This window comes from Anomalospiza imberbis, chromosome 2, assembly GCF_031753505.1.
Source record: "Anomalospiza imberbis isolate Cuckoo-Finch-1a 21T00152 chromosome 2, ASM3175350v1, whole genome shotgun sequence".
NCBI classification, from domain to species: domain Eukaryota; kingdom Metazoa; phylum Chordata; class Aves; order Passeriformes; family Viduidae; genus Anomalospiza; species Anomalospiza imberbis.
This window is the reverse complement of record NC_089682.1, coordinates 23,479,637-23,505,289: the sequence shown is the minus strand read 5'-3', so window position 1 is coordinate 23,505,289 and position 25,653 is coordinate 23,479,637. Positions and strand designations below refer to the sequence as shown.

The 25,653-nt window shown below is 37.1% G+C and overlaps 1 protein-coding gene across 2 annotated transcripts in view; it reads right to left on the bottom strand.

Annotated features, from left to right (window-relative positions):
• The window catches only part of PRKX (protein kinase cAMP-dependent X-linked catalytic subunit), a 54,861-nt gene extending 51,863 nt beyond the window's left edge, over nucleotides 1-2,998 (bottom strand). Inside the window, exon 1 of one of the 2 annotated variants that reach the window (XM_068180120.1) lies at nucleotides 2,419-2,998. In XM_068180120.1, coding sequence (XP_068036221.1) covers nucleotides 2,419-2,599 — 181 coding nt within the window. In that variant the 5' untranslated portion in view covers nucleotides 2,600-2,998. The remainder of the gene's footprint in view (nucleotides 1-2,418) is intronic. The other variant, XM_068180119.1, reaches the window with a different exon arrangement.
• Nucleotides 2,999-25,653: the final 22,655 nt, after the last annotated feature.

The following is a 25,653-nucleotide window of genomic DNA, read 5'->3' as shown; positions in this document are numbered from 1 at the left end:
GTAATTTTTGGGTATTTCCCCTCCCATCCCCAAACATCTCCAATTATCTCAGACAGAGTATACAGCTTTCAAGAACATCAGCAGAAGAAAATGGTTATCCTTATCAGAGCAGTCAAACTGCAGACTACTCTAAATTGCTGTAACTGATGACATTAATGCCATCTGTTTGATCAGGGAGATCAAAATGGAGGATAAGGTAATGCTGACTTAAACCACTGCTAAAAAGAACTGTAGATATACTCTTCCAGTACATGTGATATGAACCTACAGTGTACTTAACTAACTGAATTAAAAAAGGTCTAAGCCAAGCAAAAAGTTTCTCAAGCTAAAATACAAATCTACTCTACCGCCTGCAGTATTTTGCACTGATTTAACTTGCAGCCCATTTAAATCAGGTCTCCAAAGCTTCATGTTAGCAGGTGCACACAGAGCTGCCCAACCTCACGCAGACTTAGATCTGACTCAGATTCCCGACTAATGCACTACAGAAGCATTAGGGGGGCACTGCGTCTTTTATAAACTTGGCCACTCAGAGCAGGTATTCACGTGTTCAGTTTCAGTATCACTTTGAGGCTGCAATATTGCTTCCTAGTCAGGAGCAAGACACCCAGGCATGTCATAAACTCATTTTTCAACCAACTTAAAATAAGCCACCTTAGTTTCTTTGACAAGGTAAGGCTTTTTATATTTATCTCTGCACAGTTTTATACCTTTCCAGTTTTGTTTTTTAGTTCTATTTTCCCTATAAAATGACAATTACACAGTTCAAGAGAGATGCAAAGAATGGTCATCTTTTGAGACAGAGCTATTTGAGGAAAAAAGAGAAAAAAAATCAAGCTGGAAAAGACAGAGAGTGAAGGGAGACTATATAGTCTGCCAGTGCCTTGACAGGCAGCTATCTGCTCTGTTTACCTTTTATTTCTTTCTCTGTTCCTCCATAACAGGTAGCGTCTCACTTTTTTCAAGTCTCTCTTTAAATTCTGTGGAATCACAATTTTCCCTTTCCTTAGTCTCTAAAGAGCATATTAAAGAACACTCTAATATATACTGTTTAAGGTTGACACCAGGATTATTTCCACATTTCTTCATTGGCCACAGGAATATTTCCATGACTACACTGCCTTCCTTAAAAATTACTATTTTTCTGCAATCTGTGTTTCACCCTTAGTCTTACTCCTCAGTGATGACTAAACGGTCATGATGTAATGAAGAAAAGCAACCACTTCTGGACGGGAAAAAAACATTACAAACCTTTCAAGAAGTCTCTTAATAATCTCAAATAATTTATCAGTAAAATGTCTGCCCACATTTCAAACTGGAATACTATCTCAAAACACAACGCACTTCAAGAGAAGATAATGCGTTCTTCACTGACAACAACACTCTTGGGTCTTTCCAATTCCATGTTTAAAGCCATCAACTTCACTAAAAAAGGGTTTATAGCGGACCTTTTGGCTGAAGAGAGCTTAGGGGAAATTAAGATTTACATCACATTATTTACTGGAATAAACATATCCAAAATAATTTCACAGTCCTATAATGAAAAATTGAATAAGACTTCCATGTAGTTGAACATACAAGCTTTCAAACCAAGTGGAAAACATATACAACTGTCAGTATGTATGTTCAAATACAATGCACAAATAGAGCACACATGAACACCATGAACATCATCACTGATGTCTGAAATGCCTATTTATTAGGCACATGCATTTACTCTGCAATGCCACTGACTACAGGCAGTTTTAGTAAGCGTGTTACTTTTGAGATGAGACCTTACCTTCTACCAAAATTCTACAAATACACATGCAAAGCATCTTTGCATCAATATTCAGGACAACAGCGTGTCGGGGGGTTGACATAACACTCAGCTGCATTCGGTTAACCTGTTTGATCTGTTCCCTGGCCCAACAGCTAATTTAAATGATGAATTTTTTATCATGATGCAGGTAAATGAAGTTAAACCAGATAAACCAGGTTTTATACCAAAAGGTCTTTCAGCGTCAGCAGCGGCAGTACTCATCCCAGAGACAAGCCAAATCCAGGTCTGGGTGCAGGCTCGCTCTGCTGCAGATCCCGCAGCCGGTGAACACGGCAGCACCGGGGGCGCACAATACCCACAGTCTCCCACTGCCCCGCAGCGCGGCTCCCGAACTGCGCGGAGCCTGCGGCGCGTCCTCGTCAGCCGCCCACAGGCACCTACAGCCACCGCAGGCACCCCGGCTGCCCTCACGCCGGCCAGCGGTGGCGCGGCGGGAGAAAAGGGAGCGGAGCGGGGGGGAGGAGGCAGAGAAAAGAACACAAAAAAGAGGGCCCTGGGGAAGGGGGCAGCCAGCTGTTCGGGCACCTCCTCTCTCCGGGCACGGTCGCAGACAAGCACCTCGGCAGCTCCTTTGTTCCCCTCCTTCCCGCACTCACCCACGGTGGCCAGGGTCTCCAGGTCCTCCAGCTTGTAGGCAGCGGGTTCGAGCGCGGCGGGCGAGCCGGGACCGGCGGGGCTGGGGGCCGGCACGGCGGGCTGAGGCGCGGCCACTCCTGCCGCCGCCTCGCCGCCGCTCTTCGCCCCCATCTTGGCCTTGGCAGCGCTGAAGGCGTCCATGGGGCCGAGCGGGCGCCCCGCGGCCGCTCAGCGCATGGAGGAAGGCGAGAGGAAGAGGGAGGAGAGGGAGCGGCGGGGACGCAAAGTTTCAGTCTTCAGCAGGCGGGGTGGCTGCTCCCCAGGGCTGGAGGAGCCCGCTGCCGCGTCTGAGGGGGCGCGCAGCCCTTCAGCATCGCGGCCGCAAGTGCCGCGCCGCCCGCCGATGCCCGCAGCAGGCAAGGACCGCCGCGCAGACAATGGCGAGGGTGCGCCCAGCCGCGCCACACGCGGGGCGGAGGGCGGGGTTTGCCGCTGCCGCTGCGGCACCGTCCCGCTGAGAGCTGGCGGGGCGGGGAGGGGCCGGGGCAAGCGCGGCCCCGCCGCACAGCCGGAGCGCGGCCCTCGCCCCTCGCCGCGGGCACGGCCCGGAACCGTGTGACAGCCCCGATTCCTCTGTACTCGTCCTTCCCCACCCCGCGTCCCGCCCGAGGGGCAGCGCTGCGGGGGGAACGGGGTGGAGGGAAGTGCTGGCGGCTGCCGCGCCTGCCCCGCGCTCCTTCAGTGTTGCAGGGATACCTGGGACGGTCCCGTCCGCTCCCCGCAGAAAGTTAAAAATGAGCAGTGAGGCCCTTGCGAAGCAGCAGCCGGCCCCCCCTCGGCTGTACAGTAACAGCCCTGGGAGAAGCTGGTCTTTCCCCACGCGTGGGAACGCGTTCGAGTAGCTTATTTTACTCCCCTTTCCAGGCAGGTGTGGATTCCGCACCGGTCACAGCCCGTCCGCGCCCCCTGATCCAGCCGCAGTGTTCGTGTGGCTGGGCATAGCTGGGGATACTGCTAGGCTGTGCTCGGCCGAGGCGAGAAGACACCCGCCTGATGCAGCAGCAGCAGTGGAGTACCGAATATAGCTCCTTCCAGAGCAGCCAAGAAGCTGTTGACGATAATGCTGGAAGACAAGGCAAATTGGTGTGAAAACCAAGTTACTGTAAATCGTACACATTAAAATTGGGAAGGAAATCCTAATTTTTTCCATGCTTTATTCTGGCCCAATTTTACCCTGTTCACAGCTACTACCCTATGATCCCGTGAGCAGGATATCTGCGAAGCTGATGTGTAAATCAAGTCACACGGGTAGCATTTGGCATCTCCTTTTCATTAAATGTGACATCATGAGAATGTAAGGCTTATTAGTTTCTATGTGGTGTAGGTTCAATAATAATGAGAAATAATTGTGTGCATACAAAAACATTTAGCACAAATATATAAATTATTTATAAAAATTACAAATATATGTACATTTATCCTGAATTTTAAGGTATCCTTAGAGTCCAATTTATAGTCATAATATCAGAGGATATCAAATGCATTTTTATCTTTTAGCTTGTTGACATGAAGGGTTATGACTAATACAGAAAATCATTAGGTCATCTCTGCTTCCTGTCAGCCTTTGAAAAGTCACCAGTCAAGGAGGATGACATCATTTTTGCTACAAAATTTCAGATTTCATCTGTTAACTATTTGGAGTGCAAGTTTTGCCTTTCTGTTTTGCTTTACTACTTTACTGCTTTACTTTCTGCTTCTTTACTGCAAGGTTGACTGAGCACTAGAACAGGTCACCGAGGGAGGTTGTGGAATCTCCCTCACTGGAGATATTCAGAAAACATCTGGATGCAATGCTGTGCCATGTGCTCTGGGATGACCCTGCTTGAGCAGGGAGGTTAAACCAGGTGGCCCACTGTGGTCCTTTCCCACCTTACCCATTCTGTGACTATGCTCTGTACATTCTATACAGAAGAGCATAGATTTACTATGGTTTAGGCCTTGAATTATATATTTTGAAGATTCCTTAAACTGCCAATTATAAATGTTCTGGCAAGCTGTAAATTTAATTTCTGTTTGGTCAAAAGGTAAGCAAGCCAACAAAGCTCTTTTAACAATAACTGAAAATTTTGTTTAAGACAGCAATTTGAAAAATACACATCAAAACATTTAACAAATCTTAGTGTGTCTAAAGATCTAACTTTGTTTTTCTAGCCAAATAATTGCAAATTGAGAAAAAAGATATAAGCTGATTGTGATAATTATATTCAAGAGAGTACCTTAACTTTGGTCTAGCCAAGAAAATTGATATTTGACCTTCCTGAAACCTTTCCTTTTTGATAAAAACTAAGAAATCATTCACTTCTCAGATGTTAAAAAGGACATAAAGTATTTTACTTAAGCTATTGATTGTCTTCAACTGATATTTCCATTTATGCTACGAATTTTACCTAATGTTTAAATTACTTGCATTCAGGACCATAAAACTTTTTTTTAAGGAGCCTCCTACTGCCATGCTTCAACAGCTCGTGGCATGTATGACAGCACCCATTCAAAAGAGCTGTGATTCAGCAAGGCTCCCAAGCACAGGATTAGTTCTGTTCAATGCAGTGTCTGTTCTTAAGATTTAAGTTTGCTTCCTTCCTTTGTATGCAAGGCATTTCCTAGTTGTAGTTGTAGCAACATAATTACAATGTTTATATTTAGAATGTCAACATATTATTAGGGTGCTTTGCCACCTCTCTATAACCATGTCAGAATTTATCTTGCAGATACTGATTATTATCCACAATACTTCAGGGAAAAAAAATGTCATTCTTTCTACGTACAATGAGGTAGAGAATCAAAGCTCCTAATTTCATAAATTGCAAGTGGAAGTAGAGCTGGCCACTAGATTGCAATAATGGATATTGAACATAGTTTCTTGCCCAATTTGGGCACAATTCATAGGCAAGCCTGCAGCCCTATATTCCTCTTTTCTTTATTCTTTGTCTTAATTTTAACTTAAAATGTCACCTTTTGGTCACAGGTACTTTTTGAATAATCTTGGCTTTTCCCTTGCTCTTGATAATTCATAATTCTCAGTTTTTCACTTTCCCCACACATGCATTAGGTGCCTACAGCCATGTTCCTTTATCTTAAAACAATTTACCCCCTATATGTTTCTAATCATTTACTCTACAGTGCTTACACTAAGGGTTAGTTCTATTTTCATTTTCTCTTAAAAGGAGCAGATGTTAGAGATTAATCTTTCCAAAGACAGTGAAGATCTTTTTAAAAGAGATTTTATTTAGGAAAAAAAAAAACCAAAATAGAGAACAGTAGTTTAAATGGTTTTCTCAATTTATTATTTTAGTGCAGGCTTATTCTTCTATTTCAGTTGCAAAAAATATTTCGTGTACTTATATTCCTTTATAAGCTCAGAATTTTCAGGGACCAGAAGGGTTCCAGGTGTCAATTTGGTTGTTCCCTGTGGCCTTTCATATATGTGCATTTGTCAAACTTCAGCACATAAAACCATACTGGTAGTTAAATGATTATTTGGGTCGTAAATTACTGATTTTCCTCCTATTCCTTCCTTTTGGTTTGTAGGGTTTTTTTATTTTCCCCCAGGAAACCTTTTTATAACAATATTAAACCAATGGAAAGGATAACAAAACTTTCTACCTATCAATAAGTTGATATAACAGATCATTCTTCTGTCATTTTGGGGGAACATGGTGGTACACGTTCCATGCAAATGGAATGTGATTTAAACACCTAACTCTCTGGGAAAGGAATCAGTCATTTAAATGTCTCCATGGGTGCAGACAAAAGTGTCTTTCCTGTAGTCTGAGGAGGTTTGCATTTGTCTTCCTGAAAGCCTGCTTCTTTCTTCCCTGCAAATATATAATTTTCTTTACAAATGTTGTTAAAGCATATATTTACCATCACCATCACAGTAAAACTACTACAACAAGTTTACTGGAGAACCTGTTCAAACCTGTAGGGAGGAAATGGAGAAGTCCTTCAGTGTTGGTTATTACTAATAAATAGCTCCATATCATCTCCTTTAGTCACATTACATACGGTGCCTAAAAACGTGGGACTGCTCTAAGGAGGAAGAATAACTAGTAAAGATAATTAGTACTGGTATGTGTTTTTCATTTGTTTTGTTTTGCTAAAGAAGTTCATGATCAGGCAAGTCCTATGATGTAAACCAGCACCCTTTTGTGCAAAAAATCCCGGCCCATGACAAAGGAAGAGGGAAATTATTCCACCCATTTGAAGCAGTTCCTTCATAGTATGGAAATAAGCCTATCTGTATAATGAGCAATCACACAGCATGCGAATGTATCTACACCTTCATAAAGCAACTGTCACACTTTTATTTGAATATGATTATGTTTAACATTTTTTAAAAGCATTTAAATTATGATGAGTATAGTGGCTGTATCCAAATGAGTATTTAAACACAAAGAATATAACATCGTTGCCTACATCCAAAACCGTGTTTCTGATAAATCTTGCTGAGTTGATTCCTTGCTTCGGAAATGCATTGATGTAGCCAGTTCAAACATGGAAATGCTGTTACTAGGGTGTCTAGACTTTCTGCCCAGTCTGAGCAAGTTTGTGTCTAGCTTCTGCCAAAACTAGATTGAGATCTGGAAACAAGATGTGGCTTTGCCTACATTTGCTGAGGAACTTGTTCTGTTAAACATTCTGGAGGTATATCTCACATACATGCAAAACTGCTACCCTCACAAAAGTAAGTTGTGGCCAATTTTTATTGCAAAAAAAGTTATAAAAACACTGTGTTAGCTGATAGAAGACCCTGAGGCACCAGCATGCTGGACAAGCTCTTTGAAGTCAGGTGGTGATATTTGCTTCAGTTCAAAGAGAGAATAAAGTAGCAATGCATTAGGACATCATTTTGTTCACTCTTTTCCCCAGAAAGCTAGTTATGTCCATTGACACTGGCATATCTCATTTTGAATACGCAGGATAGTATGCTTATTATAGCAGTCATCCAGCAAATGGGATATCCAGACATTTTGATCTTAATTGTATGAGAAGAGCTCTCATTCTAACCTCCCTTCTTTAAGCTACTGAATGCAATTGTAGGACCTATTCTGCCATACTGTGCATTCCTACTTCACAAATACTCCATATTTACTGTGTCAGTGAAGGGATATGTTTGCTACATTGCTGTGTGGAATTCTGTAAAAGTTGTATAAATCAAATATAATTCTATTCACATTTATTTATACAATTTAGGGTATGTAGCTACACTGTGAATTGGCTTGAGGTGGGTTTTTTTTTGGTTTTTTGGTTTTTTTGGTAACAAGACATGTAATGTGAACTTTATAGCCTTCAGCGTAGTCAGAATAGTAAACTCTATCAGTTGCTACCAGCTTTAGGGAATTAAGCTATCTCAACAAGTTCTCATTTAGATAAACGTAAAATTTCTGTGACAAAACATTTTTCCCCTGTATTTAAAATAATTAAAAGCCTTTTAAAGTGAAATTGCATATGTCTTTTTTAATACATGCACATCTAATGCATGAACAGAATAAATCTTTTAATTTAACCTTTTTTAAAATTTTATTTGGTTTCATATTGGTATCTTCATGTACAAGACTGGTGAGATTTGGTGAGAAAAAAGAAACAACTAAAATCTTCCTCTAGTCATGGGCATCAAGGTGAGGATGTTGTCAGGCCTCAAAGTCCATCATATCTGCATTGATTTAGCATCAAATTTTCCCCATGTCACAATTTATGTGGGCTTCAGGTGTGGTTCATTTTAACCTGATCCAAATCCAGGCTGCCACAACTCTGTTGTTCTCCTCCCTCTCTCACATCAGCACCCACACCCTTGCTTTTGCTTTTGACACTCGGGTAGCTTCCTGGTGAGCCAGTTCAGGAATTAGTTCAGGGAATCATTTATTAAATAAATTTATTGGGGTTTCTAGCCAAATCACTTCCCCAAACCCTTGCCATGCACAAGGTTTTAGGGCATTTACAGCTGTGGGGAATTCTGAGCCAGACTGCATTTCTATCAAGTAGGTTCAGCTTTATACAACACTTTATATTAATGGGTAAATGTAAGCAATTCTTGTTATTTTTTTTCATTGAAGGAAAGATGATTGAATTCATGATAGCAACATCTTTACAATTGGAATTGAATTGCAAAAAGGAAGACCGTAATCTCTTAAGTACAACAATATGAATTATGTGCTTATTTGTAACTGGTATCTTCTGCTGTGAAGTAATATATTCTTAATCTGCTCTTAATGTAAGAAAAATACTATAAAGACTAAATTCATTCTGTAATGTCATGCTTACCACTTTAACACCTCAAGCTGGTCTAACTTATACTTTTCTTGTCAATTAATATCCTCACAGAAACATGGGCTAAAGCAGATAGGAAAGCCTTTAAAATATTTCTACTGATACTCTTACAATCTGATTACCTCCAAAGCTGAAGAAATAGATTTTAGATTTATTGGAATGTATTTTTGTACACTTACATATGAAATAAAATTTATGTATGATATTCAAACTTTTTCTGCTAAATAAATATATTTTACTGAACAATTACAAAGTGATATTAACTGTGATTCATCCATCTGTTTACAGTTCAGTTCATGAACTTTTCAGTACATGAGAGTCATTGCACTCATTAAGCAAAGTATTTAAGCACCTACTTAATTTCTGTTAGTTTTAAGCGAGTGCCTAGATTCTGTTAAAGCCAATGGAATTAGTCATAAGGTGCAGTGATTCAATAACTGCTGTTGAGTTTACATTCATGGTTAAAGTCATGCATACACTTACATACTCTATGAACGGGAGCGTAAACGAAAAGCATGAAACCGCCCAAGCAATGAAGCTGAGAAGGAATCCTATTTCAAATATAAAATGAAAATAGAATAAAATGAAATTTCTTAGGCATCATGCTCATTTAAGTATGAACTTCAGCCAAAAAAACAAAACAAAACAAAACAAAACAAAAACATTGTGGCATTTAGGAAGAGTGAAGGGTCAATTTAATATAGGATCATTATAGATCTGTGCAAACTCTAGGTTATGCCCAGGCGTATATACTACATAGCTGGTCACAATAACTCCTGAAGAAGAAGGGCAATTTATCATCAATTTACATATGAATTCATTTATGATCTCACTTTTTTTTTCTCCTTTATAGTATATTTTATTTTTTTCCATTGTGTATTACTTTGATGTAGTATAAAATCTGCAAAGTAGTCAACATAAATGTTAAATATTATGAATGTTGGGCAATACAGAATATGAATGTAGCTGAGTTCAGCAGCATATGAGCAATCCAATTGTTCATTGCTCTTGCAAAACTACTAATTACATAACTTTTCTACTATACTTAGCAGCTGATCTCTGGCCTTTGAGTCAACTTTGTGTGTGTTGGAAAGAAATATATCATTTCTTTAGGTAGCTGGGATAGATCATTCATTCATAGTTTTATTAAGGATGCAAACTTTATAAAGCCACAATTTGGCACATAGTCATTCTTCTCTTCAGGTTTCAGACTTAAATAATTCTACAAATTTTATACAGATTAAGTTATTATTTAATTACATGTAAGATCCAAGGATTCAAATTCAAGGTAATAGCATTTCAGGAGATAATTGATACAGTGCAGTTCCCTGCAAGTCTGAGGGGAATGAGGAAGACAGTGTCTTGAATCAGAGGAAATATTGATTTAGGAAGAAAAGGTGATTGCTTTAAGTAATCTAAAAATATCTGCAAGCACTCTTTTCCAGGTTTGATTATAGTATATCTAGAAATCATGTCTTATCATTAATAAATTGACTTTATTGAAGTTTATACCCAATGTTTTGCAAAATTTCTCAATGTGTTTATCTGTTTTTGCAATGATTATTTTTCATCATCCATTCATCTACTCATAGTCACAGGAATGTTTCTGTGATGACGGAGGCTTTGCATCAGGTATAATCTACATACACTTGGAATTGGCTGGTTTGTTTGTTTGTTTACTGTGATTTGTTAACAGAGACATACTTGAAATATTGGGGAAATGGTTGCTTAGATACTGATTCCAACCTAGCAGAAATTAACAGGAATCACGCACTTACTGATGTCTGAGATGAGTGGATGATATACAATTTTGGGGAGTCTCAGATTACAGGAAAAGGATCTTTGCTTGTATTTCCTCCAGTTCTAGTTTTTCTTTGTATATGAAAGAGAGTCATATATATATATATATAATTTATTTTACTAAAATAACTCTGACTATATATTTTATTGAAAATAAAAATAACTCATGGGCTGCATTTAACTACTGGATGGGTCCTGTAATAGGGGGAAAGCGTTTTGATCTTTATTTTGTTGCTCCTTTTTTGTGACTGTTATTATTCAGATACTTGACTCCCTTAACTGTTTTATCAGTGGTGCTGCTTTCATGAGTATAAGAATCATGTTTTTATATTGTGGGTTTCTTGTTTGTTTCTGTTTTCAGAAATTTTTCCATCAGGCAGCCAAAGCAGTCTCATTGCTTTCAACAAGGTTCATATCTCTCAATGACACCTGTACAGTTGAAAAGGTTATTACTCAAAAATTAATAGAAAACTCTGCCAGACGTCTTCACTTTTCTCATAGTCTCATTAAAATGGTACCTAAAATTTGTTATAAGAAAATATAATATGTGAAAAATGAAATCTATAAATAATAAGTAATGGCAGACATATAGGCCAAGGAGAAAGAAGGTTTTCTGTTAGAAAAGCAAGTGCCATGTGGGGTAGGCAGGAAAGTGGGAATCAGAGCAGCTCTTCCAGGTGTCATGGCTAAGGAGTAAGTCTGCTGAGGGTTTCTGAGCCTTGGGGAAAGCCTTTTGAAGAAGAATCTTCGTAGAGTTTCCTTTTTCAGCTTCCTTCTGTACTTCTAGTGGGTGAAACAGCAGATTTACATTTCACTGGGAACTGAGAAACCCAGTCTATAGAAACCAGTAAAGACAGAAATTGGATTTGATTATACCATGGCTCATGCCATGACTTTCCTGGACAGCTCTGTCCTTTTCCAGTCCCTTAGGAGAAATGGGTAATAATGTGGTAGTGCATGACTATACAAATCTGTTTCTAAATCTAATGGGAAAAATGTGAAATTTAACAATGATTTACCTAGCTTCATCGGTTGTTTTTAGTATTTGCATTTGAACACCTGGAACTTGGGGAATATTGAAAGGAAGAAAATTAACTGTAATTCAGAAAGAAATGTCGGTAAGGCAATATAGGGATTTCACAAAGAAATAGTGAAGACATAAAAGTGCTTCCCTAAAAATGCCAAGGTACAAGTTTTAGGGTACAGGCAACTGTAACACTGGTGAGGTGTTTCTGAATGAGCATATTCTCTTAAGTCTGGACAGCTGATCACCTCATTTTTCTATCACTAGTGATATTTGACTGCCCCAACCTGTGCCCCAAGGGATTGTTACATAGGAAGAGTGAGGAATTTAATGAAGGGGCATGCATGCAGTTTTCAAAAGTTAGGAATTTAATAGCTGAAAATGTGAGAATCATATTGTGACAGTGTTAGAGATAGTGGAGTAATGAGGCTAAGTTGGACAATGGAGGTGTCAAATGTTTCTGCAGGTTTACTCAGTACTCTTCCACTCTGTTATTTGGGATGGAGTGACAGTTACATTACCGCTGGTAGCTTTTTCATTCATTATAAATATTCAAGATCTTTACTAGTGTAGTGAGCTGTTCTATTAAAATTGTTTTGGTTTTAGTATTTGATGGTGAAAAAAAGCCCAAAGGGGACTTGCACATTTGAGAAGAAATGTGAAAATACTTGGTAACATTATTTCTGAGATTCAGTAAGAAGTGGTTTTCACTAGGTGATTTGAAAAGCATGGATAGCATTTATTTGGCAATATTACAAATAGTGCATATCTTAATCTCATTGCGTTACAGATGATTTTTATTTCTTAAAATCAATAGCTATTTGCTGAACATAACATGAAAACTTTGATACTTGTTCAAAGTTTTTTGAGAGAAAGGTTTTAACTTTAGATCAGGTTCAAAGGTGACAATCTCCCCAGCCATACCCAGGGACTTTGAGAAGGAAAAATCTTTTATGAATTGTAATGGAATCAGGTCACAGCTTTTCTTGGATAAATCCATTTAAAATATAGTTCCCAGTTTGGTCTTGTTTTATGAAATCAATTATATGGGTTTTCCATTTGAGTTTGTGTATGATTTGGAGTCAGTAGGAACAAAAGAAACATTAAAGTGCTTTGTTGCCCAACAAAAAGTTAAGCAAACACTTAACAGTAAGTGCTTTACTAAATTGAAACTCTGTGGGAGAGGTTCAGGCAGAAGCTAACAGTGAGTTAGCCCTGGCTGACCATGCAAAAGGCATCAACTTAAGGCCTTAAGAAGAAGAATGCTATGAAAGAGAACATCTAGATATGTTATGGTGAGAAGCACAGGATTATGGGTTATGTTAATATAGGTTAAGTCATAGTCTCGAAATAAGGTTATGTGTTAATGATTGGTTAGTTGCTTTTCCGTACATAGTCATGTTGTTGTTCATAGGCTCTTTGTTCTGTTACCAAGGTTATATAATGTTCTGTTCCCTGTAAATATTGGTCTTCTGTTGGCTGCCCACCCTGTAGTGTTACCTAGGGCTGCTGTATTCAGCTTCTGTTTTTTTAACCACCTTAATAAATTACTTTTTGGGCAACCACAGTTGTACCCACTGCTTTTACTTCACCGGTAGCTGCGCCAGACCCCTGGCAACGCTCATCTTGGTCAAGCTGGCGACCTAGCGTTATTGCAGACTGCAATAAAACTGCCGACTCTGAACCATGGTAAACCCTGCTCCTCAAATCGGATCAACTGGACCACGACACAACTCTTCTAATGTTTTCTCCAGTTGTGATGAGAGTAGAGTGAAAGAAGAAAAAAAATTACCTTTGATCTCACTGAACAATTAAAAAAAGATGTACGGCTCTCTAGGAATCTATTGTACCAAATCAGGCCAATTCAGCAGAATGAATCTTCAAACTACAGATTCTTATTACAAGTAACACTAATTTCACTGGGTGTGAAATTGCTTTTTGCTAATCCAAAAAGCATGAAATAAGCACTGAGCAAGGAATATCTCATAGAAATAAAATGCCACATTGATGGTTTCTGACAGTAACTAATGATAAAGGAGAGGGAAAAGGTGTTCTCATGACACAGGATTGCTGCCAAGTAAAAAATTCCCTTTGCACCACCCCAATTTATTATTTTCTAAAGGAGTGCTAAATTTTGATTTTATAAAACAGTAAAAAAAAAGTCAAACTGTTGATGCAAAGCAAATATGATATTAGAAATTCGTATTTTCATGGTTTTATAGATTTGCAGAAAATAGGAATTAATTTCTTGCCAAATGAACCTTACAGTGCAGTGCAGAAGTAAAATCTACAAGAACTGGGTTCCCTCTTATTACAGATATAATGTAATTTGTCACTAGAAGAGGTTATGCATCAGGTATCTCAAAATAAAACATCAGTGATAAAAATATCCTGAGAAAATTCTTTGCATGAGATGAAGGTCTGCCTCAATTCTGAGAAGTGTTTCTGCTGAAGCTGTGACGATCCATCAAGGCCATAGAATACCTACTCTGTGGTAAAGCCTCATAAATCCTAAGCTGCAAATTATTTTAAGATGGGGGAAACTATGACCTCTGGAGCCCTTCAAGACCTTCATATACCACATAAAGATTTCTGCTAATTTCTGTTTGTCTTTATTTAGCAAAGCTTTATATCATTACAGTAGTGTTCATATCATAGCTTTTATGAGAATCTTGTATGTGCCTCCAAAATATAACTCAAATTATTAACTCACGATTTTATTCTTAGATTTTTGTTTTTGTAAAATGTAAACATGAACATAAAATAGTATACCAAGTATCTTATTCTAATTCAGTTTTCCTGGTTTTATCTAGGTGGGTGCTAGTGAAAATGAAACATTTTCTAAGTAGTTCATTTACCCAACACAGACAACTTTAAAACTAGATTAGAATCACAATTTATATTATCATGTTGCAGTTTGAAACAAAATGTTTCAAATTTAAAACACACATTTATTAAGGGTCTAATCTTTTCCTTCTGAAGGCATATTAATTACTTGAGTGTCTCCTTGAGTTATACTTTTCACTTTTAAAAAACATATAATTATGATCTAAAATGCCATGATGTATCTTTGTTTATCTTTTAGAAATCTCAGAGAAAATTGTATTTTTTCACTGGGTGTTGAAAACAGGCACATTTACTTCATATAGAAAACATATTTCTGAAAAAAACTCCAACTTTGTGAGTGCAAGTGATTTACTTATTTTATATTTTTCCTCTGTAAAATTCTCTCTGTTTCTCCCTGAAGAACATGATTATTTCTGTGGCACAAAAAGAAGAAGGAGTTAGCACTGCTAACTACACTAACATAATACTGAAAGCAGAGTTGCAGACCCCAGTGCACTGAGCAAGGAACTAGTAGTCATCTATGAGTAGGTGCAGGTCAGAGAAGGCAAGGGCAAGTGTGGTGTGGACAAAGCTAAGAATTTACATTTGATCGGCAAATTATTAGTGTACAAAGTCAAGATGGAAATGTAGGTGCCTCGTCATCTCAGCCATTGGGGTAAAATGAGATTCAGGCCAAGTTAAGCAGTCATCAGCTAATGGTTTCTTTTTCCCTCAGCCCCTTCTACTTGTCCCTCAGATGTGCAACTACACAGTGAACAGTCCTGGCAAAGCCATCAGACCAAAAAGTGATGCCATAGAAAAGGAAAGCTTTTTCCAGCCTTGCCAGTTCCTTGGTTTGGGACACCCCAGTTTTTCAATAATAGCTGTCCCAGAAAGATGGAAGGTGTGATCAGGAAAAAAGCATCATGTGGTGGTGGTGCAGCTGAAGAAACCCACATAAGATGATGACCTAACAGACTATTTTTGTCAAAATATGCCTTGCCGTTGACTTGCTACAGGATGTAGTGGAGTCAGCACACTTGTATTCTAAATCTAGATGTAATCCAAATTTTTTTTTTAAAATGCAGTGTTCTTAAAAACAGAACACCCTATATTTGCTTATCTACAGTGGTTACAAAATTGGTTGCTGTACATAGGAAATAATCTGGCTCATCAAAATTAATAAGAATAGTCAGAAAAGACACAAAGATAGTGAAATGTGTTTTTAGTGATTACTAGAATTCTTAGGACTGCATTCACAGCTGAATTGTAAACTGTAGTCTTTGACGATAAACTCCATGGTTTCATTCAAAGTGATTTCTTTGATATTGTATTTCTTTTTCATTACTCTGGTACAGTATCCACCTTTTGCAACATAGACATAGCATTTTATTTTTTTTTCTTCTTATTGTAGCCTTATTGTTGAAAATATTTGCAAAGAGCCTGTCTTCATGTCATTGAAAAAGAAAACTGACATTTTTATATGAATTTATTTTGTTAGAGTCCTATTACAGCAGTATCTCATTAGAACCAAATTTAACTCAAGATCTTGCTAGTCTTGATTTTTTTTTATTATTCATAGGTCTTTGCTATCTTCCTTTGAAACGTATTATCAGAAATATTGGACAGATATCCATATGAATTTCTCAACAGTCTTTATCAATGTGCTATTATACTTCCTGCAGGTTTTTTGACATTTTTCAATCTTCTTCTTCTGTTTTTTCTATATTTAACAACCTCTTTTCTTCTGCAATTTCATGTCACTGTGTATAATAACATGACATAACATAACATAACATAACATAACATAACATAACATAATATATGAAATCTATCATGACTGTTGGTTTGAAGACTGAACCCTGTGGTACCATCTGAACTTAACTATGTTATGTTCTTCCTCAGGACATATTTAGCATTTATATTTTTGCATATTTCTCCTTATCTTTCATCTATTTCATTATTCTGGAATATAAACATTTTGTTGCAGACCTGTCACAATTTTTTTTATTTTTTTAGTAGCCTAAAAACTTACTTATCCTGCATTCCATCTATTTTTTAGTTCTGTGAACCCTAACAATTTCTAGTATATTTCATTCATTCCCACTCACAACTGTTTTTCCTTCTGCTGATTTAGATTTATTTCACCCTCTGTGGTAGCATTTGTATCAGTTTTTGTAATGCAAATGTGTATTTAAAAGGTGTTGGTATAATGATGATTCAATATTTTAGTTATTTTGCAAGAATATAAATATTTAACAGAAGTTCTATGCCCTGGTCCTTTTCTGTCCTCATCCATTTCACATATAAGCATACTATCAACTGAAACTTTATTTTTTTTCCAAACGTGTTTGGCCAAATTCTCTTTGCGTGATTAATGCACGATTAATTACGGCTATGATTGATGATAAACGAGCATATGGTACAGCTGGGTCTTCCTAGAAAATATAGAAAATACAGAAAATGTTTTTTTGTTTTTTTTTTTTTTTTTTCACTGCGAAGTATGAAAGAGAATCCACAGTTATCCTTAATCAAGATTTTGGAAGCAGTGAAGACATGCAAGTACCTGACTGACAGGTCTTTTTTAACTGTAGTGCAATGATGGATAGTGCAGAAATGCTGCTTCTGTGTTTTACCAGGTGAATTTAATCATTATATAATTAAAATTGTATTCATTAAAAATTCAGCTGAAGAGTGGGAGTATGCTGACAGAGTGTGCCATAAGCTATGTATGTTATTTTAAAGTCAGCTGCTTTAAGTGCATCTTGCAGCTCAAGGTATCCATTTCCCCCTCTGGCCTCACTGCGTTATTCACAAGACTAGAGTCACCTCACCACTAAGCTTTGTCTGGCAAAAGACCCTGGAGAAAAGCCCTGCACAGAAGATATGAAAAATTAAGAGAAAGAGCTTCAGGCTTCCTAATCTTCTTTTCATGTTGAGAACACCCCTGGTTTTTGATCCCTACATCACTAGTGCTAGAAAACGGACTACTCAATAATTATTTCTTCTTTACTGTGTGATTCCTCTGACTATGACATTTTTGTACCAAATTAAGGAGGCTGGATGATGTCAGAAGGGCAACAAAGCCAGTCTTGTGCACTGCACAGGGTTAGAAATGTACATGCCATGTCTCCTCCCAAGTTAACTCTCAAAAGAAATCAAGAAGTTGCAGAGTTTCAAAAATAATTCTTGCCTGGATTAATAGAAGATTCATAGATCAAATTATATATTTCCTGATTCTATAAGTGCTCTTCACAGTTTTTGAGAAATGCTAATTGAAAAGCAGAATTCAGGCACAATTCAGACACAGTTTCTTACACATCTTCCATAGGGCTTAGCAGCACTGGACAGTTTAGTGTTGTCCAGTAGATTCCCAGGTCCTTGTAAATATAAGAATGAAGGATATGTCAAATTCTTTGCTTAAGAATGCTTCTTTCGATCTTGTTTAGTGTTTTTAACTAGAACTTAAAAATGAAGCTGGTTTAGGCAGCTGCAAGAGTGTTCTAGACATTTTTCATATTATTTCTAATTAGGTGTTGTTTCCCCTAGATTTTTTTTACTAGCATTTAACTTTTATATTCTTCTGATTCCATTATGCTGAATGAATGCTGTGCTCCATTTCCTCGTTTGCTCTTTTTTCACTCTTGTTACAGAGTTTTGATCAATTTTTAAGATCATTATTGCTGCTTTGGATTGCAGTAGGAAGCAGACATTGATAAATGGAGTGGCTATGACAGTGGCTGACACATGTTCTCCTCTAATGCCTAGAAGTTATCTACTCTTCTGGTTTTTCCAGGAAATAAGTTAACCTTGTTTTAACACAATTGTACTAAAATAGTGCTTTAAGGTATTTTCTTATGAAGATTGATTTTAAGGCTGCTATAGTTAAGACGGAAAGTTCACTTTGGGCTCCTAAATTAAGGTCTGAGTTTTATTAATGCTCAGTGTCTGTCAGTTCCACCCAAGACAGTTGCTGCATATCGTACAAGACCAGAAAATTATATTATTGTTGTTCCTATGTAGACATAAGAAGCCAGTTTTAGATTTGACTGAATTAGAAAATCTCATACATTTTATTTTTGCATTTTCAGGAAGAATTCACATTGGCCTTAAATTTTTAAGGGTGTGACTTCATTTGAAAGGACAGAGATTGTTCTATGCCGTAGTCATTAGAATTAAGTGGAAGTGACAGTTGCAAAAATACCATGTTCATCATACCGCTTTGGCTTTTTAAATTTTCACTGAATTGTCCTTTTTTCAAATTACAGAAATAAAGCAATTATTCAAAAAATGATGACTAGCATTTTATGCTAAAACTTGTGTTCATAAGTTACTGTGTTTTAAAGTTAGTTAATATTTAATTAATATTTAAATTATTTAGATGCCTTATTTTTGCCTTATTTTAGAAAAATGGATAATTTTTTTTAATGCCTGTGTTTGATCATGTATACAATTGTAGGACATGTTCCACCTTTAATTTATGTACTTTTTGCCAGAAGATTCTATGGTCCTTGGCATGGAAGGCCTTCACATTGCTACTGTAATTAGTCACTATGTAATCTAGAGCCTAATAATCATATATAAATTCCCTACTAATTACCCTGTAATCTACTATTTGTTGATTAGAAGAGCATGAGATGAGTATTTCTACTATTATTAATTACAATTTACATGAGAATTATAGGGCTGTAGCAATTTTTCTTGTTTACTTGCTTGGCTATGCTGTGCGGCCTTTTGTTGTGTTAATAAAATACTGCCTTTTTATGTTCATCCATTTTAATCCATACCCAGCCAGCTTCTCCTTGCATGCACTTCTAGCCTGCATTGTTCTTGGGCTGGTACGCAGACAGGTCACTACAACAAGTCATTCTTTTTTTCCCATGAAAAGCACCCAGGCAAGTTTATGTGGAATAGTTACAATGCTCTTGTCTAGTTTAAATATAGGGTGAAACCGTGCCCGTGCTGAAGGAAAAACACAGGGAACTGTTGCTCTGTGGAGCAAGAATGTACACATACCTGCTCTGAAGTTCAGGAGGAGGCAGTGTGGTTGGATACTTGGGTGAAGATGAAAGGGGGAAAAATAATGTTAATTTAATGGTAAGGATATACTATAAACTGCCAAACAGAAGGAGTAGGTGTGGACGAGGCTATTTTTGTGTAGCTATGTAATGCATCAAAATAGCAGGGTTGTGGGAGATGGTTTTAATTAAGCTTGTATCTTTGAAAGAGTAATTTTGCTTTTCGCACAAGGAATAATAATAAGTCAGATGGACACAATATTTTTATTTGAATAAATTATTGGTACCAGCAGTTTTAGGAGTGATTCAAACTAGCCAGACATTACCATTTGAAAATCCAAAGACAGGAGACATGTTGATGTAAATGATTATGATGTATTTGTGAGTCTAGGAAGAGGCTGCATGTATGGAAGAGGAGGATAAAGATGGAAGTGTACTTCAACAAAGAAGACAGCAAATTCAGTGTTGTTAGGTAGGGTTTCATGGGAAGATAGAATGAAAGAAGGATAACTATCAAGGTAGAAAGCTATAACTTTTAATTAAGGAATTCATTATATTTTGCTACAACAAAATATCTCAATACAAAAAAAAGTGAGTAGTTAATGAATATGATAATTAGAGAAATTATCTGAAGTCAGTTAGATGAAATCCAGTAAAGAAAAATGCATGGTAAGACACTAGAGGATTAAAAAAAAAAAAAAAAAAACCAAAGCCAAAAAAAATCACAAAGACAAAATGGGGAATCACTCTTTAGGCAGAAGAATTGCAGAAAAGCATTTTGAAGAGATTGCGTATGCAGCATAATAAATGTAAATCAATAGTTTGATGTGGTTAAGGAAAAAGCAAATTTCATTCTAGGAGGAATTAGCAGCTGTGTTGTACATAACACAGAGAGTAGTTTTTCTGCTTTTTCCAGATCTAGTGAGGCCTCAACTAAAATAGCATGTCTACTTTTAGGAATTATTCTCTGTGAATGATGTAGGCAAGGACAATTTGAAAACACTGAGTTAATTTAGGAAAATAAGACTGTTAAAGGGTAAATCCTCCAGTATATACAGGTTCTTGCATTGTGGTTTTCATCTACCTTCTATGTCCACCATAGGACAAGGACAACATTGACTGAATTTGAAACAAGAGAGGTTTAAGTTAAAAGGGAAAAAATAATATTTAAAACACATTTATAATTAATAACTGGAACAAGCCACCAAGTGTATAATGTTTATATTACTAGAAGCTTTGAAAGAGAGTATAATAAAGCCTCCATTAAGAGTGGTCCAGCCTCCTTCAGTAGACGAAGATAAACTCAGTAACTTTTTTGTTCTTACACCATTCTAATATTTCCGGGTTGATTGTTTTTTGGGGTTTGGGTTTTTTGGGGTTTTTTTTGGTTGATTTTTTTTTTTTTTTGTAATTAATGGCAGTAACACCTTGGACTTTGGAGACTATTTTACCTCCTAAGGAGTTTGATATGACTAAAAGTGGACCTACAAACTAGCTCAAATACATGGAAAATGTAGTGGCAGAACACATGAGTGAGCTTTGTGCCTCCTTTGCTCTTGCCAGCTTTTATATTAAATCCTGGGATAGAGTGTATGACCCACAGAAGTCACATAATCAGATGGAAAATATGCTGAGTGTGTGCTATGAAAATACATAGCTCAGTTATATCATGATATTTGAATTTTTTTGTAATTATGGGAGTTCCAATTGATGCTCACAATTTAAAATTAGGTAATTTCCACTTGAGTGCCTACCTTCAGATTCAAATTATAAATTAATCATTCAAATAAAATTTATTCTTGTGAGTGATACATTATCAATCTTATTTGAACCATGGTGAACAAATGTGGAAATCATCAGAAATAAATGTTAACTTATTTAAATATAAATAAATCCATATGACATTATGCGTTTGGTAATCAAATAATGCTCTAAATAAAAAGCCTCACACCCCTTAAATATCAAATAGACACTGAATTTCATTAAATTATTGGAAAATCTGAACTCTAGAGCCCTCTTTATCTTAAATATTTTCAGTGTCAAAATAAAATTTTGCTTACATCTCCCTTTCAAGTAAATATCAGTCATGAATTATTGCGACGACATCACTCAAGAGTTAGCACTTTATAATGGAAGCCACCAGCACATAGCCAGGGTTATAATTAATACAAGGATCTAATTGTTGCTTTGCTCTGAATAAATGGAAAAATGATAGTTCCATAGAGTGGAGGTCTTTATGGAATAAGTGATATATTAGTGCACTCCTTTTGTAAAAGATATGGGGAAAGATCACATTGAGATGCATATTTAGGATAATTTTACTATTAACTTCTGTCATGTAGAAGAAAACATTAGGGACATGTATTTTTATGATAAATAACTGATGTTTTAAAAGCAATATGTTTGTTAGCAATATGTAATAAAAAGAGATTATCCTTAAAATGCTGTAAAATTTATTTCTTACAGGCATTCAATCTATGCATATGGCTGATTGTTAGCAATAGCAATATTCACAATGTTCCTTTTTGGACATTTGCTTATGAAAATAAAGGTAGTGCACTGTGCTAAGTTTCCCTCATCTTTTGCTGTCCCTTTCAAAATCCAGCCATTTTAGGTTTTGAAGGACTGCCATATACAACCACTGGGTAGATTACCCAGATTTCATCAGTAAAAAACTTAAGATTCTATCACAGGATAAATAAAGGAACTCCCATCATTGCTCTTGCTGCTCAGGCATTCAGGCATTTACCAGCTGGAATTAGGCTTGCAAGATAAAAAGCCATTTAGTTGGAAAATTCTGTGGAATTAATAAAGAGATAATGCTTCTGTATTAGGTTCTTCTCTGAAACAGGATAGTCTTATGAAAATGTGTCTTTGACTTCTGGCCTCAGATACAGAGGTGGAATGTCCTGGACTGTCAGCTGGAAACAAAGGAGGAGACTGTGATACTTAGCTCAGCAGACCTGGGCCAGGGCAGGGAGGAACCCAAACTTGTCAGCCAGGATCATCAGGGACAAATCAGGTGATTAGGAAAGTACTGAGACAAAATGGAGAAATTGGGAGTGAGATGCTGAAATTGGGAAATCATCATTATGGAGTCAAGAAGAATTGAAAAGGAAAAAACAAGTAACTCATGGGGAAAAGCCTGGTGTTGAATAATTGAAGGAGGAAAGTAGTGGGTAAAGACTGCAAAAGGCTTTGTGACGACAGTCATGCGCTCTTCTTCTTACAAAAATAGTGACATCAAAATCCTGTGGGCAGTAAAAAAATATATATTAAATAGTGCCAGAATAATTCATGTACTGGTAAGTTTACTGTGTGGAAAGAAAGAAAGTGATTGAATGTACCATGATAGCAAAAATAACTGAACAGGAAAACCAATAAACAGACAGAAGTTGACTTGCTAATTATTACTACTTAGAAATGATTAGTGACTTGTCTGTGTGCCAAATGCAACTTTCAGAGGGTAGGGTACAGTTTATTGCTTGCTCCCTCCTTTCCCCCCTCTTTTCCTTATCTTAAACAAATGAAACAAAATTATTTTCAAGAAGGTGGCAGCATCTGTTTTTAGTAAATAATACTATTTCTGGTTTTTTTTTTTTTTTTTTGAATAGGTTACACAGAGTAACCTATTCAACTTCTTTTGAGGAAAGCATGGTCATAAATTTGTAAGAAAACAGAAAGATGACTGTGGCACATTGTCTTTATGCTGCAGTATTCATTGCATATTAGAAAGCTGGAAAGCTTTCTGGGGAGGTGAGGAAGAATTACATGGTGTGTCTCTGGACCCAGTAACCTCTTCTGATGCAGTGTAAAAACATGGGTATCACTGACAATTTAAATACAACAGGTACACAGTGCCCTCTCACAATAATTGCATTCAAATTGTATGGTAGGCACCATGAAATGCAGTGAGTATCTTTAAACTCACACAGCAAACATTTGCCAAAAGCTGTAGGTACATCCAGTATGGGTCACTGCCTAGTAGTGGCATGGTAAAATCAGTAGTGGAATAATTGATGTTAAGAGAATTGCCACCAGACTTCAGCAACAACGTCCCTCTAGGAAATACAAGGCAATTTATGCTATTTCAAGCCATTGTTAGACACTGTAAACTCAGGGAGACATTGCTTCACTGATTCCACAGTCATTTTATGTTTTACAACACTGGGACTAGAGGGATTTTAAATATAAATCCTGAATCTGGAAGATGGCATTTAAAAAAAAAAGCATCTGACATAATGCAGGAATGTGCTCAGGTCTGTAATCATATTATAAACTTTCCCTGGCACACGACTCAGGCAAAGTAGACAGGCTATATCTGGCAGTCATCACCCTTGGCTTTATGTGAACAATAGAAAAATTAATATCATTGTGACAAGGCTCTCTGGTACTAATGATATTGTGGATCTTGTGGCTAATTATTGTCAGGCCATTGATGACTTTTTCAATAAACTAAGTAATGTTTTGAAAAAGCTTACATTTGGACATCACTCTGAAAGCCAGAACCAAAATCTGCAAAATCAGACACTTGGCTCACTAGAGGTCCTGGGACCTCAGTAACTGGTGATCAGGTTTGTTATGTGTCTCAGCATGGGTCTAATTAACTGGTGTTAGGTGTACAAGTTTGACATTTTAGTACTGCTTTTTAAACTTATTTCTGGCTTTTCATTTCACTGTGGTATAATTTTGCTCTGGTGGATCAAAACAATAGTAGTGACCAAATATCAAATGACATTTTTCATTCCATTAATTTTCTGCAACCAGGAGAGAGAAGGCCAGTATATCAAAGCTTATTGTCACCTCCAACTACGCCTAAAATTATCTGTCTTGTAGAAAGATGCAGTAGGCAGACTTACACTATTAAACAACTAATAGTTAGATATAAATCGTGATAAATCTTTTATTGAGGTCTGTTGTTTACAAGTAGAGTAGAGACAGCATATACCATGCTGAAAGGAATTTTGGATTAGGAGGTCCCGGAGTGTTTTGTACGCCCACAGGCCTGGAGTAAAATAAAATGAAGTCTGATAGCTAATAACAAAGAATAGGAGGCACCATATTTGGTTACATGTGACGTGTCAATGTCACCCTTTCTGTCCCTTTGTTCTTTGAAGGAGCAAAAAGTGAGCTTCTTCCATGTCTTTGCTGGACTGGTTCTTCTGGCCAAGGTAGAGGCAGAGAGAGCCAGGTTCTTGACCTTTATTTTTACATCCGTTTCTTTGTGACAAGGCTCTGGCTGTTTTCACTGTTGACTTTAAACAAGCTTTATGAGTAGGAAATCCACTTTGTATTCTGATGTCTATGTCTTTTATAGGATTGCTCTAACTTAAGTTATTATGTTAAGTTTATGACTTAAAATACTGACAATCTCAGAATCATGTGACAGAAGTCAAAATTAAGATATGTTGTTATTATTAGACATTTTTGTATTCTGTTAACTATGAGTGTATTGTCTTTTGAGGCCGATGTTTGCATTAAAACTCTTATTAGTGCCAACAAAAGCAAGACTTGCCTGCTTAACAATAGGAACCCTGTTATTATATCTTGATGAGTGCTAAGAGAAAAATGTCTCCCTTGTCGCCATTGCTCAATTAGGCTGGAACAAGTAGCGTGAAAGAAAAACATGGGACTCATCACAGCTTATCTGTGAATGTGGCCATATCAGGAAGGTGGGGGTGTTTTTTGCAGCCTGTGACACAGAAATTCTCCAGCATCTCTGGCTATTGTTAAGGAGCTGTCAGCATTGTGATAGCCTGGATCTACTAGATCTCCGTCCAGAGAATGTAAGGGGTTAATGCAGAATAAAAGAGATGGATATTGGAAGACAAGATGAAAGAAATGAAAGCAATTAATCAGCACAAATGGTGCTGAGCCTCTTTCCAAAAATAGCAGATTTATTATGAGCAAGAACAGAAGTATCTTAGTGACATTGGCTTTGCGGTAGGAGAAATATAAATAGAAGCAAGCAGTTATGAAAGCAGTTGAAAGAACTAGAAAACACATGAAAGACATTGGAATTACTTAATCTGATTACAAAGAAGTAGGAACCTCAACATTAAAGCTGATGTTAATGTTCTCAAAATTAATTAAGAATATAAAAATTATTAAGATGAACTAGGAAACAGGCATCCTCAGTAACCAACCTAATTTAGTTAGAGGAGGTTTTGTTTGGTTGTTTCTCGGTTTTTTAAATTAACAAATTATGAAAGCCAGGAGGATAGATGGACTTGACTTATTTTCTTTCTTCCTTTGGCTTA